This window comes from Aulonocara sp. 'chitande type north' Nkhata Bay, linkage group LG17 (genome assembly GCF_057382095.1).
Source record: "Aulonocara sp. 'chitande type north' Nkhata Bay isolate Kocher_YH1m ecotype deep benthic linkage group LG17, A_spYH_male_GT1.1, whole genome shotgun sequence".
Taxonomy (NCBI): domain Eukaryota; kingdom Metazoa; phylum Chordata; class Actinopteri; order Cichliformes; family Cichlidae; genus Aulonocara; species Aulonocara sp. 'chitande type north' Nkhata Bay.
The window spans coordinates 24,278,106-24,293,848 of NC_141360.1; the positions used below are offsets into that span (position 1 = coordinate 24,278,106).

General features: G+C 38.9%; 1 protein-coding gene across 4 annotated transcripts in view; it reads right to left on the bottom strand.

Moving 5' to 3' along the window:
* The window catches only part of dgki (diacylglycerol kinase, iota), a 116,489-nt gene extending 101,426 nt beyond the window's left edge, over positions 1-15,063 (bottom strand). For all 4 annotated transcript variants that reach the window (XM_086270209.1, XM_086270211.1, XM_086270210.1 and 1 more), the window contains exon 1: positions 14,598-15,063. In XM_086270209.1, the coding sequence (XP_086126335.1) occupies positions 14,598-14,821 (224 nt within the window). In that variant the 5' untranslated portion in view covers positions 14,822-15,063. The remainder of the gene's footprint in view (positions 1-14,597) is intronic.
* Between the last annotated feature and the right edge of the window lie 680 nt (positions 15,064-15,743).

Sequence of the window (15,743 nt, forward strand, 5' to 3'; positions counted from 1 at the left end):
TCACCTCTTTTCTGCTAATTTGAGCTTCTGCTCCACAGTGCACATTTTCTCTCTCATCATATATTTGCTTGAGACCAGAACTCATTTGGCTCAGAGGGTAGGGCAGCTGCCGTGAGACCCGGGGGCAGAGTTTCGAATCCTACCTGTGACAGTTGCTACACATGTTCCCTGCTTGCATGCGCTCTGCTTTCTTGACACTCTCCAGTGTGTCATTACACATACAGCCATCTTCAGCAAGCACTTCTACACCTCTTTTCAACTCATCTTTTTGCTTCTTTACCTCTTTTCAGCAGAACTTCTTCTGATTCACCTCTTTTCTGCTAAATGTTTAGCCTTTTCACCTCTTATTAGCACAATACTAAGCAGCTTCTGCTAATTTCACCAGAATTGTCAGTCTCTCCACCTCTTCTTTGTAAGAATCAGTTTGGTCCAGTAAGGTGAGACGCCGCCTATAGATCAGAAAGGCCAGGTTCGAATCTCGCTCAGGGCAATGTTTTTTGTTTTTTCAACTTTTTCTGCTTTTTTCAGCAGAAATCTTCAGCGTAAGGCATCCACACAGCATTTTCGCAGGAAATGCAATTTTTTCTAGTTGTGTGGATGCTTAAGCATCCACACTATTGAGTTCCTGTTTCTCTTTATTCTTTATTATTATTATTATTATTCTAGTTGCTTCCGTACACTTTTCGCCGTTAAACTACTTCCACAATTTTCAGCCGATTTTCACCGTTCAAATTTTAAACTATTCAGCTATTTTTGCTAATTCCTGCTATGATTTTTGCTATTTTTAACTATTATACTTTTTAAAATATTCCACTTTTTTCCTTTAATTTGTCCCATTGAAATGAATGGGAAACTTCAGCAATTCTGCTAAAATTTGCTTGTTTTTGAAACTTAACTACTTCCTCATATTTTCACCTAGAACAACCATTCAAACTTTAAAATGTTCACAAATTATTGGGCTATTCAGGTATGATTCAGCTTTTTCAAATCTTTTACTGTTTTACTTTTATGCCTCTTAAAGTTTTGAGTTGCAAAATTGTGATTTTTCACAAAATACATGTGTTGTTATGGTTGCTATGCTCTTGGCTTCCAGTGTGCCACTGAAGGTTTTGCAATTTTCACTTCATGTCCGAACAACTTCCTGCTACTTGCTCAATTTTCACTCAACTTCCACAAATTATACATCAAAACGTAGGTATTTTTGCTGGCTTTCAGAAAATGTCACCATCATTGTTGTGGGATTTATAGAATTTTTGCAAATCTCCTCAGACTAACACAAGGTCAGAAAACTCTCCATATAAAGTGAATGGAGAGCTTGTTCAAAATCACCGCTGGATTTCTGTAATGAGAGGCATATTCGAATCGTCATATCTCCTTAACGAAGCAAAGTTAAGACATGAGGCTTGTCCCCGAATATCTTCAGACACCCCTGACGCTCACAATTCAAGAATTTCTTTCTCACCTATTACCGTTCTGAAATGAGTTGGACTTGTTTGAGGGTAGGAAATTCGTCCTTCGCTCAGATTTCTTCAGATTTCAAACTGTGGAAATGAACCACTTTTTTCTCTCGTCATAACTTTTTGTTGGATTTCCACAGAGACCTGAAAATTTCCATGATTGTTCACCAAAGCCTGCTGTCTCTTACGGTGAAAGAATGATATCGATACTCCAAATAGATTTCGAGTTAGAAAGCGTTGTTTGAGGGCAAGTCAAGGCAGTTTTTGCTTCGCTCTACTCAGTTATGGTGCATTACAAGTCAAATATCTTTAATAATTCATATTTTAATGATAAATTGTAAACACTGGAAGATTCCCCCATCTCTTCTGAACAAAACGGTGTAAGAATGACCGCTCTAGCCCCTACGGTTTGGAAATTATGGTCATTTGTTTGAGGGGAGTCCTCACTATGAGAAATAGGCTGCAATAATCCTGTGCCTCTCTGTGCTGCGTGTGTAAAAAGAGGCACATGTTTTGGCGGGAAAAAGTACACAGGCTCTCTGATTGGTGGATTCAAATTCAGCAGCTCCCAGGCTGACCTAGAAACTTACTTCTCTCTCCCTGTGTGTGTGTGTGTGTGTGTGTGTGTGTGTGTGTGTGTGTGTGTGTGTGTGTGTGTGTGTGTGTTTAGTAGGAGAGAGAGAACCCTACCCATATTTGGCAGCATGTCATTGTAGGATTTAAATTGAATATAGTTAGACTGCTTGACTGAATTAGAGCCTGTGTACATATTTGTAATTGTGTGGCTGTCATAAATTTTTTTGCTGATTTTTTCATTTAACAAGTATATTTGAGGGACCCTCAGCATGTTCAGCATTTTTTCAGCTGTCCATTTTGCTTTTCCAATTTTTCTGTTTAACTTATTACTATTGTGCTAAATAATACTATTTCTGCTATTTTATAAGATTTGTGCCTAATATAGTATTTCTGCTAAATTACAATATTTCTGCTTTTTATACTATTTGTGCTAAAACATAGTATTTCTACTAAATGTAGTATTTATGCTTAATCATACTATTTCTGCTTTTTATGGGATTTGTGCCTAATATAGTATTTCTGCTTTTTATAGGATTTTTGCTCAAACATAGTATTTCTACTAAATGTAGTGTTTATGCTTAATCATCCTATTTCTGCTTTTTATAGGATTTGTGCTTAATATAGTATTTCTGCTAAATTATAGTATTTCTGCTTTTTATAGTATTTGTGCTAAAACATAGTATTTCTACTAAATGTAGTATTTATGCTTAATAATAGTATTTCTATATATTTCTGCCAGGTCCCCAGGCAGCCAATCCTCTGTGAGGACTGAGACATTCAAATTTTCAAATCAGGGCCTGCACGGCTTCCCAGCCAATCATATATGTGTCCTGAGGCATTCAAATTTGCATATTGGGGCCTTCATGGCTTCTAAGCCAGCCAATCATATCTGAGGGCTGAGGAATTCAAATCCACAAATCAGGGCCTGCACAGCTTCCCAGCCAGCCAATCATGTATGTGGGCTCCAGGTATTCAAATTTGCATATTGGGGAATTCGTGGCTTCTAAGTCAACAAGTCATCCATGTCATATATCTCTAAAAATTCATATTTTAATGATAAATTGTCAACACTTGAAGATTCCCCCATCTCTTCTGAACAAAACGGTGTAAGAATGACCGCTCTAGCCCCTATGGTTAGGAAATTATGGTAATTTGTTTGAGGGGAATCCTCACTATGTGAAATAAACTGAAAGAAGCAGGTCTATGTCTCTGTGCTGCGTGTGTAAAAAGATGCACCTGTTTTGGCGGGAAAACGTAAACAGCCTCTCTGATTGGTGGATTCAAATTCAGCAGCTCCCAGGCTGACCTAGAAACTTAGTCCTCTCTCCCTGTGTGTGTGTGTGTGTGTGTGTGTGTGTGTGTGTGTGTGTGTGTGTGTTTAGTGGGAGAGAGAGGACCCTGCCCATATTTGACAGCATGTCATTGTAGGATTTAAATTGAACATAGTTAGACTGGTTGACTGGATTAGAGCCTGTGTTTGTGTGTCCCTCTGTGCATTTGTGTTTCAATAAGTTATTACTATTCTGCTAAATCATAGTATTTCTGGTACTTTTCGGTACTTGTGCTAAATACAGTATTTCTGCTAAATCATACTATTTCTGCTTTTCATAGGATTTATGCCTAATATAGTATTTCTGCTAAATTATAGTATTTCTGCTTTTTATAGGATTTGTGCCTAACATAGTATTTCTGCTAAATTATAGTATTTCTGCTTTTTATACTATTTGTTCTAAATTATAGTATTTCTGCTTTTTATAGGATTTGTGCTTAATATAGTATTTCTGCTAAATTATAGTTTTTCTGCTTTTTATAATATTTGTGCTAAAACATAGTATTTCTACTAAATGTAGTATTTATGCTTAATAATAGTATTTCTATATATTTCTGCCAGGTCCCCAGGCAGCCAATCCTCTGTGAGGACTGAGACATTCAAATTTTCAAATCAGGGCCTGCACAGTTTCCCAGCCAATCAAATAAGTGTCCTGAGGCATTCAAATTTGCATATTGGGGCCTTCGTGGCTTCTAAGCCAGCCAATCATATCTGAGGGCTGAGGAATTCAAATCCACAAATCAGGGCCTGCACGGCTTCCCAGCCAGCCAATCACATATGTGGTCTCAGGCATTCAAATTTGCATATTGGGGAATTCGTGGCTTCTAAGTCAACAAGTCATCCATGTCATATATCTCTAAAAATTCATATTTTAATATTAAATTGTCAACACTTGAAGATTCCCCCATCTCTTCTGAACAAAACGGTGTAAGAATGACCGTTCTAGCCCCTACGGTTACGAAATTACGGTCATTTGTTTGAGGGGAGTCGTCACTATGAGAAATAGACTGCAAAAATCCTGTGTCTCTCTGTGCTGCTGCGTGTGTAAACAGATGCACCTGTTTTGGTGGGGAAAAGTGCACAGCCTCTCTGATTGGTGGATTCAAATTCACCAGCTCCCAGGCTGACCTAGAAACTTACTTCTCTCTCCCTGTGTGTGTGTGTGTGTGTGTGTGTGTGTGTGTGTGTGTGTGTATGACAGAGAGAGAGAGAGAGAGAGAGAGAGAGAGAGAGAGAGAGAGAAAGGCTTTTAATGGGATGATCTCATTCTAAGATTTAAATTCAATATATTTAGACTGGTTGACTGAATTGGATCTTGTGTGTGGGTCTCTCTGTGCATGTGTGTTTCCTCATGTGTACATATTTGTGATTGTGTGGCTGTAATAAATTTTTTTGCAGATTTTTGTCATTTAACAAGTATATTTGAGGGACCCTCAGCATGTTCAGCATTTTTTCAGCTGTCCATTTTGCTTTTCCAATTTTTCTGTTTAACTTATTACTATTGTGCTAAATCATACTATTTCTGCTATTTTATAAGATTTGTGCTTAATATACTATTTCTGCTTTTATAGTATTTGTGCTTAATATAGTATTTCTGCTAAATTTAGTATTTCTGATTAATTATAGTTTTTCTACTAAATCATAGTACAGTATTTCTGCTTTTTATGGGATTTGTGCTAAAACAAAGTATTTCTACTAAATGTAGTATTTGTGCTTAATCATACCATTTCTGCTTTTTATAGGATTTGTGCTTAATATAGTATTTCTGCCAAATTATAATATTTGTGCTAAAACATAGTCTCAATTTAAAATTACAATATTCATAGTTCATCACAGTGTCTCTGGTAAATCACAATATTTCTGCTCTGTTGTACTATTTTTCTAAATCATAGTGTTTCTGTAATGTTTAAGTATTTTTGGCTAAATATATTCTTTCTGTTATCTTATACTATTTCTCCTAAATTCTTGTATTTTTGAGAAGTTATCATGTTTCTGGTAAGTTACAATATTTCTGCTAAATTCTGCTATGCTATTGTATTTCTGCCAAGTATTATGTTTCCTCTAAGATATTGCAGTTCTGCTAAGTTATTCCATTTTAGCAAACTTCTTTTGCTTCTGCAAAGTTTTTACAATTTCTGCAACTTTTCAGCTTTTTCAGCTACTTTTTGCATACAGCTTCAGCTTTAAGCATCCACACTGCATTTTCGCAGGAAATGCAAATTTTTCTAGTGAAGTATTGAGTTCCTCTTGGGATCTTTTTGGCACTTAACTACTTCCACAATTTTCAGCCGATTTTCACCGTTCAAATTTTAAACTATTCTGCTATTTCTGCTAATTCCTGCTATGTCTTTTGGTATTTTCTGCTATCATACTTTTTAAAATATTAAGATTAATTGGTCCCATTCAAATGAAATTCTCAGCCTCTTCTGCTCATTTCATCACAATTGTCCGTCTCTCCACCTCTTCCTTGTGAGAAACAGTTTGGCCCAGTGAGTTGAGAACCTGCCTTGAGTACCAGAAGGGCCAGGTTCGAATCCTGCTCAGGGCAACATTTTCTTTTTCAACCTTTTCTGCTTTTTTCAGCAGACATCTTCAGCGTTAAGGCATCCACACAGCATTTTCGCAGGAAATGCAAATTTTTCTAGTTATTCCTGTCGCTTCCGTACACTTTTTGCCGTTTAACTACTCCCTCAGTTTTCAGCTGATTTTCTCCGTTCAAACTCTAAACTCTTCTGCTCTTTCTGCTAATGCCGGCTATATCTTTTGGTGTTTATTACTATTATACTTTTTAAAATATTACACTTTTTTCCTTTAATTTGTCCCATTGAAATGAATGGGAAACTTCCACAATTCTGCTAAAACTTTCTTGTCTTTGAAACTTAACTACTGCCTCATACTTTCACCTAGAAACTCCATTCAAACTTTAAAATGTTCTCAAATGATTTGGCTATTCCTGTGTGATTCAGCTTTTTCAGATCTTCTACCGTTTTCATCTTATCCCTCTTTGAGTTTTCAGTTGCAAAATTGAGATTTTTCAGAAAATACATGTGTTGCTATGGTTGCTATGCAATTAACTCCCACTGCACACTCGTCCGTTCTGAATTTTCTCTTCATGTCTGAACAACTCCTTGCTACTCGCTCAATTTCCACTCAACTTCCACAAATTATACATCAAAACGTAGGTATTTTTGCTGGCTTTAAGACAGTGTCACTATAAATATTGTGAGAGTTACGGTTTTTTCACAATTTGCCTCGAAGTGACACATGGTCTAAAAACTCCCCATTCAAAGTCTATGGGGAGGTTGTGAAAGTCAGAGCTGAAATACTGAAACTGAAGGCATTTTCAAATCGTCATATCTCCTTAACGAAGCAAAGTTAAGACATGAGGCTTGTCCCCATATATCTTCAGACACTCCTGACGCTCACAATTCAAGAATTATTTTCTGACCTATTACCGTTCTGAGATGAGTTAGACTTGTTTGAGGGGTGGAAATCTGTCCTCCTCTCATTTTTCAAATTCCGAAAATGAAGCCGTTTCTTCTCTCGTCATATCTCCGCGACGGAGATACAAAGAGCTATGTAACTCGCAGTCAAAGTACACCAAAGTCCGCTGATTCACCCAGTGCAAGAATTATCCTTCTATCCCACCTAGTTTTTGAGTTACACGACGTTTTGTAACTCCAAAAAACGGCGTTTTTCGCGTCTCACCGCGATCTAATTCTGACTCCTCATGAACCTTTTTTTCAAAGCGCCCGCCCCCTTAGAGGTGGCGCGATTGGTAATGACACCGCTCTTCAGACCAGAGGTCATGGGTTCGATTCCACCTTGGCCCACATGTTTTTTTTTTAACTACAAATTTATACACTATCACAGACCGGTAATTCATATTGATAATTTATTACAATTCTGTAAAGTTTAATGATTTTAGCAGCTTTTCTAATATGGACCTCAGATTCTTGTTAACAGTCTATGGCAGAAATACATACAAGTACACAGCCTGATGAAGCAGACAGAAGCAGTACCTCTGATTGGTTCAGCATTTTCACCTCTTATCAGCACAAATCTCACCCTCTTCTGCTGTTTTCATTACAATTTTAAGCTTTTCCACCTTTTTTCAGTTATGTGAGAACCAGTTTGGCTCAATGAGTAGCTGAACAATATCAGCCTCTTCTGCTGTTTTAGCAGGATTTCAGAGTTCAGCTTTTTCACTTGTTTTAAGCACAAATTTAAGTTTCTTTACCTCATTTCACAGCAAAGTTCTTCCTCTTCACCTCTTTTCTGCTATTTTTAGCTTCTGCTCCACAGTGCACATTTTCCCTCTCATCATATCTTTGCTTGTGACCAGAACTCATTTGGTTCAGAGGGTAGGGCAGCTGCCGTGAGACCTGGTGGCAGAGGTTCTAATCCTACCTGTGACAGTTGCTACACATGTTCCCTGCTTGCATGCGCTCTGCTTTCTTGACACTCTCCAGTGTGTCATTACACATACAGTCATCTTGAGCAAGCACTTCTGCTTCTAAACCTCTTTTCAGCTCATCTTTTTGCTTCTTTACCTCTTTTCAGCAGAACTTCTTCTGATTCACCTCTTTTCTGCTAAATGTTTAGCCTTTTCACCTCTTATTAGCACAATTCTAAGCAGCTTCTGCTAATTTCACCAGCATTGTCACTCTCTCCACCTCTTCTTTGTGAGAATGACTGTGGCGCAGTGAGATGAGAACCTCCCTTGAGTACCAGAAGTGCCAGGTTCGTATCCCGCTCAGGGCAATATTTTTTTGGGTTTTTTTTCCCACTTTTTCAGCCTTTTTCAGCAGACATCCTCAGCGTAAAGGCATCCACACAGCATTTTCGCAGGAAATGCAAATTTTTCTAGTTGTTTTTGTCTTTGCACTAGGATGATGTCGGCGTAAATGTGCAGTCATATTCGTTGTGTTCCCACTAGTGCTTTCAGGTTAATCTCGTTGAAATGACCTTAACGCCACAACACGGCAAATCTCCGTTAACGAGCTACCGCCGATCGCTCCGTGCATGGGGCTAGACGGCCAACACCTTAACGAGCTAACTGCGCTAACACACTAGTTCACACCAATGTAATTGAGCATTGCATGGCACATCCAACATACTGTTTTACTTTAGTCCATGACTCGCTTACCTTCAGGGTCATACGTCACATGAAAACCAAAATAATTCCAAACGCCAGATCTGAATGAGAGTGGGGGAGGTCCATGTTGCTGAGAGCTTAACTTCTGTCTCGCTAGCTTGCCCTGTGCTCTTCCTCCTGACTATGCTGTCTGTGTTGAGCGCTCAGTGGATCTGCGCTCGACAGTGCAGCCTAGGCGGAGTAGTCGAACGCAGATTCACTGAGCGCTCAACACAGACAGCATCGTCAGAAGGAAAATTGATAAAATAAATTACAAATGTTGTATTGTTCGATACATATGCGTACCGAACCGAAAGCACTGTATCGAACGGTTCAATATCGATACGAATATCGTTGCACCCCTAATATATATATATATATATATATATATATATATATATATATATATATATATATATATATATATATATATATATATATTATGAAAACTCTTCAGATCAGCCAGTACAGTTTCAACAAATTCAAATCTATACTAAACTTTATTTTAAAGTCATTTAAAGAATATAAAAACAACACGCAGAGACCACCAAAAGACGAGCGAAATTCGTAGATACTTTGTAAGTTCAGCAGAATAAAGTAAACAGAGATTGTTTTGTGAACACAGACACTGATTTAGCATCAGAATGTATCTGTGTATGTACCATTTTACCCCCTCTCTTCAAAACCACAGACGTTCTTCTGTACTGGAGACTGTTTGCATACACGGAGGCAATTTTCCCCCATTCATATTTGTAAATCTTATCCTTTAGTGCTCTTTTTTCACAGATTTATCAGTGAGTTCTCTCTCAAATGTTCTCATAAGTTACAATAAGGACAAATTAAATTAAAACTGTCATTCCAGATAACATAATAGCTATCTTGTGCAGATAATACAGGTTTGCCTTTTCTGTTTGCTCTTTGGTGAGCCTCAGACACAGAACATTTACATGCCGCTGGCCAGAAACATTAGAGGATAATTAGGGGTTACATATCCAGGGATTTTTCCAGGCTGAGAATTAGTCTTTGGGAGTAGACTACTCGAAAAAATATATAGTTTATATATGAATAAATAAAAGCATAATTAAAAAACTAGTAATCATTTTGCCCTTACTGTCCTTTGGCTCTGACTAACACCTCTTTAATGGTGCAGGGAAAAACCCCAGCATCTCTAATGGCATCATCTTACAATACATATCTCCCACTACGTATTTCAACTATGATGCAGCTCTAAGTTGCAATTAATATTTTATATCTAATCTCAATGTGGCTATCAGTCAGTTGTGGCATAATTAATAAAGTGTTCCAGGAAGACTGCAAATATTGTAGGCATGTATATATGGGCTTTGGGGTACATTAGGACTTCAGAAAGAGTGCACAGGGATGGAGTGGGGTCATTGTGAGGTCAGGACAGAGGAGATAGAGTCTCATTTCGCTGCTATGAGCACAACTGCCGCTCTGCTAAGGCTCTGCTTTATGGGTTGTGGGAACTGTAGCGGGTTTATATAATTTTATGAGCTCTAATGCCAACTGTGTTGACAGCTAGATAATCCAAAAAAAATCTATAAATGCAACGCTGACCAACTGCCTGTCACAGATAACCAGGAAGTGGTTGGAGAAACATGTCACTGACTCACTTACAGATTGAGTGTCCAGCCGGCTGACTGACTAGCTAATTAAAGTAATGTCTTACAAACCAACCGGTGCACTGACTACACAGACACACACAAAGCCGCTGTCTTTTGACAGAGGAAGGGCTGTCATGCAGGCAGATGGGTGAGACATCTAAGAATAGATAAAAGGAGGGACAGCATTCTGGGAACACACACACACACTCACACACACACACAGACAAAGTGTGACGAATGTCTGGCAGATAAGTTACACGTGCCTCATGCTGCCATAAACACACAATACCACAGCTCCTCACATACACTCACACACACGCTGGCTTTGATGTTCAACAGCATAATTTCTCAGCTCTTTCATATTGCCACATATGGTAATTCACTTCTTGGCATTGGCCACTTCAAAGCTATGTAAACCACCTTCTTACAAACCATCTCCCCTGACCGGCTAATTCCATTTCCTGCACATCATGGCTGATTCCACGAAGCAGAAAATTCACAGATTAATCATAGCCTCATCCAATAAGGTCAAAGGTCCGAACAACCCAAGACACGCCACGTTAACCGCCGTGCCAATCTGCCTTTGTCGTGTTGATAGAACAAGGCAGATTTATTTGGTGTAATTAAATATACCAGACTGTATTCTTCCAGTCCAAACATACGACCGACATACTGCGGTGGATTAGAAATACAATAAAGAAACAAACTGTTCTAACTTCAGATGTGACAAAAGAACATCATGCTAGGGAATAAGTGAAATTCCAGCAAAGAGTACCATATACACAGTATAAGTTGTTCATTAACTAAAAAAAAGAAAAAGAAAAAGAAAAAAAATGGCAGGTTTTCTAACCATCTGGCATTTCATTTCCACATTCTTCTTCTCTGAAATACTCGGTGCACAGTAGCAAACAGTGGCTGAGTAACATGAGCCAAATTCTCTGCTTTGCAAACAAAAATAATCCAACTAGGGATTCCAGTGAGGCCATTTACAGTTTATGAGCACTGAATACAGCTACTGGAAGCAGCTATAAAGGGACAGGGTGGACAAGGTCATTATTTGGTTCATCTTTTGTCATTCCACTTTCCTCCCAGAACTTTTACTCTCAATTCCGGTGTAATATTCCAATATACTCGGTATATATTAATCTCTATACAGAGAAATCTGCATTTCTATATATGTAGAATATCTAGGCCAGAGTTTGGGTAAATCTTCTGGTTTCTAGTTGCATTACTCAATCAAGTTTGAGCCAAGTGTCTGATAATCATCATAAAAGAGCAATCACACTTGCCAAAATTTCATCTCACACCAACAACTATCTGTTGATGAATGACAGGTTTTAAGGGTATCGGCATTTATAAAACACAAGATAACCTTACAAGTACTCGTCAGTTGTTCCTGTTGTATAAACTAACTGTATTAGTATATTAACCAGATGAAAACAGGGTAACTAATGCCTAATAACCTAATAAAAACACAGTTAAATTGTTCCCATTTCTTTTTACGTAAAAAAATGTTGCATTTTTAAATTAAACAATCGCCAGCTCCTTGGACTACACCACCTTATTTTGGTGTAGTATGGCAGACCACAGGTCATTACTTAATGAGAGTAGGAACTCCTTATTTTTGGCAAAAATTATGATCAGAATTACTCACAGGCTATGGAAAATTGTGTATTTACTAAACTAAACTGTCTCACATTTAAATTGTTGGGATCTTATCACCTTTGCCAAGACAACAGCCAGCTGCTGTGCATCACTTAAAGCAGGCCAGTTCAATGGGTCCTGAGAGATCTGGAGACAAAAAGCAGCAAGTAGTGGTTCTTCCACAGGTTCTTCTATGGAAACTGCTGGGTTTTACCTATCGAAGTCATCTCAGCTAGAGCTGAACCTAACAGCGAGCAAGTTGGTCAATTACACGGGCCTAGAGAAGAGTCAGAAACTGCTGGTCCCTAGGGGAAACGTTTATTCTCTGACCAGTTGTTGCTAGGTTAAACTGGTCCAAAAAAAATGGTGATAACATCAAAAACCTCCCTGAGCTTTCTTTAGTCGCAATCAGATTATCACATTCACCTTTAGTTTCCACAGAAGACACCACTGCATCTGTAAACCCTCACTAACTGCAGTAGTGAAACCAAAAAAAATCGGCGACGAAAAAGGGAAACCTTCAAAGTAAAAGTTAATCACTGCTATCTAGGAGCAACCAAAGCAAACGTAAGAAGGTTTTGGGTGCACCACTTTCACCCAGCGAGAGCAAGCAACCTCCCGCAAACACTCCCCAACCAATCTTTCCCTCGCAACCATTGGTTACCATGGGGTAATTGTTTTCATAATCACTGGAAGCCAAAAGTGTGACTTAAAATAGTTCCGATCAAGCTCTGAACTGTTTTACAGAACAATAAATCTCAAATACTGACTCTTCCTCACAGGCACAAAATGTCTGGAGAAACACCATTTTTTTTAAAAAGTACTACTTATGAACATTTGACTCGCTATATTTGACTCAGTTAAGTGCAATAAAATGGATCCATGTCGAGCAAATAATCAAACACCACCACTTCCTTGACTATCACATAATAATAACACAACTTCTGCCAACTAAGACTTCTGCTGGCTGAACACGATTCTTCACATGACGTCATCCTTTCCTCCGGAGTCCATAAAGCAGACGAGGGTTTGATATGTTCAGTGTACCAAACCCATCAATGCTCCGGTTTACTGCTGCATTTTCTACTGAGGCAACACTTTTATCACAACAAACTACTCCTGCAGTCATAAAATTGGAAAAAGGCAAGCCAGCTGCGGCACTCCCCAGGAAACACAATCTCCTGGAAACCTCACTTAACCAAAGATGGTTTCCCCTCGGAACAGAGACTCCGTAAATGATGACACAATAAACACAAAGGAGTTGTGAGTCTCTGTTGTCTTTGCCTTACACAGTTTAAAAAGATCATGCACACTCCAAACAACAACAACAACAAAATGGGTAATTATCATCTGTCGAATGGATTGTAATAGGATTATTATAATGTACCAGCACTTTTTAAAATGAGATGAATTGCATTCCTCAAAAAAAAAAAAAAGGAATGGTTTATTCAACTGTAATGTGTTTACATGGGGAATATTTAATCTGACTGGGTCATTAATTACTGGGGCAATAAAAGGCTTACAGTAATTATCCTGCACCCCCACCACACCCACACCCTCCACCCAGGTTTAAAAAGAAATAATTTATCAAATGCAGCCATAATTTTTAATTTACAGTTTTTATTCTTTGTGTTGACGAAGACCAAATGTGATTTACAACTTTAAAATGAATGAATTTCAATAGGAGGGGATGTCTCACCATGGAAACCAAGAAAAAGAAGTGGCAATCGGTGTGTTTTCACCCAAAAACATGATATTTTTCTAATCAGAGTAGATTTTATTCCCTTAACTGATCAAAGTAGGTTTTATTGACCAAGCTGTTTTGTGACCTTCAATCTAACCAAGTAGTTTTTAATCCCTAAACAGAGTCATTTTTACTTGATGATTAAAATCTACGAGTCAAAGTGAGGTCGACAGTGCAAGTTGCAAAATGACTCACTCAACCTCTCCTGCAAACCCTCCCACATTCAAAATGTGAACGCCATCGACATCTGAAAGTGAAAAATATTAATTTCATGACACAAATCAGTACATACGAGCACAGAGTCACCAGATTAGAGGTCGTGACCCTTTCTTATCAATTTTCCCAAGCAAAGATTTAATAGTGCTGATGGTAAAAATTATACTTCACTTTATCACACTGCCCCAAATCAGACACAAACAAGTTAGTCGAACACAAACAAGCTGAAATGATTGATTTGACCCCCAACTACAGATCATTTCCAGCAGACACATAAACACGAAGCCTAGACAGAAAGACAGACAGATAGACTGTGTGAACGTGTGGACTTGGGATCTGGCCAGTTTTCACTATCAACTGCAGCTGCCAGTCACACTGGGGTGTCAGGATGCTGCTGGCATTCACGCACGCACGCACGCACACACCACAAATCAATACAGCTTCACTCCCTCCCCCTCCTCCACACTGTTCCAGCACCACAGGGACATGCACACATTGTTGTGTATGTAAAATTGTTTTTATCCCTCACTGATGGGGCTAAAATGCCCTGGCTTTTGTGCGCATATCAGTGCTGGGGCTGTCAACAGCAGCATGGTGAGCACAGCCTGGGACAAGGCAGGGTTATCATAACTATGACATGTGAGAATTTAGCTTTTCAGCTATGAGCTGAAGTATGCACCACTCAGTGTGTGTTTATGTTTACAAGATTTAGCTAGCATGGGTGTAATTCTTGCAGCAGCTTTAGCCTTTAACGTGTAACTTAAGCACGAGGAGAGTGAAGTATAGGCGCAAAGACATAATAAATGCACAAACATATCCTTCTCGAACCAGTATCCTTCCCCAGCATCCTCCCAGCTATCCCACTCACCGATACGACGTCTGTTTTCTGAACGCCAGTCCCCTTAATTTCTCCTCCAGAGTCTCTTGCTCCATGTCAGGCAGGCTACTGAACGTGTCGCTGCAGCAGCCCACGGCAGCCTCCTCCGAGCCGGCTCCGGACTCCGAGTCACCCCCGTCAGCTCCGAGAGAGGCCGGGCGCCCGCTTAAGCCCCCCGCCGCCGGGCTGGTGCGATCCTTCGCTTGGGGGTCCATGCTGGTCGCTCCTCGCGGTGTCACGCCGCGCTGGACCCCCTCTCCTCCGGGTACTGAGAGGACGCGGATGCCGGCGGTGAAAAGGAGAGTCTAACTACTCCGGCGTGATAATAAATTTAAAAAAAAAACGTAACGCTGAGAGCGGCTGTGTGGGCTTTGACCGCTGACCGCCTTTATATACTGCAGCCGAGCACGGCAGCACGCGCAGCCGCCTGGACAGCAGAACGAACTGCACTCACGAGCCCCCCTGACCAACTGGCAGTGAGCTACGTCAAGCTACGCACGCCAGGTAGGAAGTGGGAAAACTTGTCTTCAAAATAAAAGCCCCCAAACTTTTTTTAAACGAAACATTTTTATGTGACATTTGATATTTTAAAAAATAATATTATAATAATTCATTAAAAAATTAACCATCGTCTTTTTATGTCATAAAATAGTTATTTATACATAGAGCAGTAAGGTTTTTTGCTTGTTTGTTTTTTTTACTATAGTTTTGTGCCCGCCTTTTTTTTTAATTAGAGGTTTAAACTAGGTTTCCTTTCGCTTTCTTCTCCTACTTTTTTAATTTTGGACCAGTGTCCCCTTAAATAAGCCCGAAAATACCTAATAAGTACATTTTACAACAAATGACAAACACAAAAATATTCTGAATTTTTTTTTAAAAAAATGTGAGTTCTTGCACAAATTATAATTATGATTTAGAATCAATCCCTGCACTTATACTTTTTTACACATTAAGAAGCTCCATAGTCCCATGCATTTTTTTACCACAAGTTAAAGGCAGATTTAAAATTTCAGATGACATAATTGTTTTTAAAGCTCAAAATCTTTAAAACTACTATATTATAACTAATATTAGTGATTTATTTACAGTTTCTTCTTTAACATCAAATCCATTGAAACGTTAAGTACATATTTGATA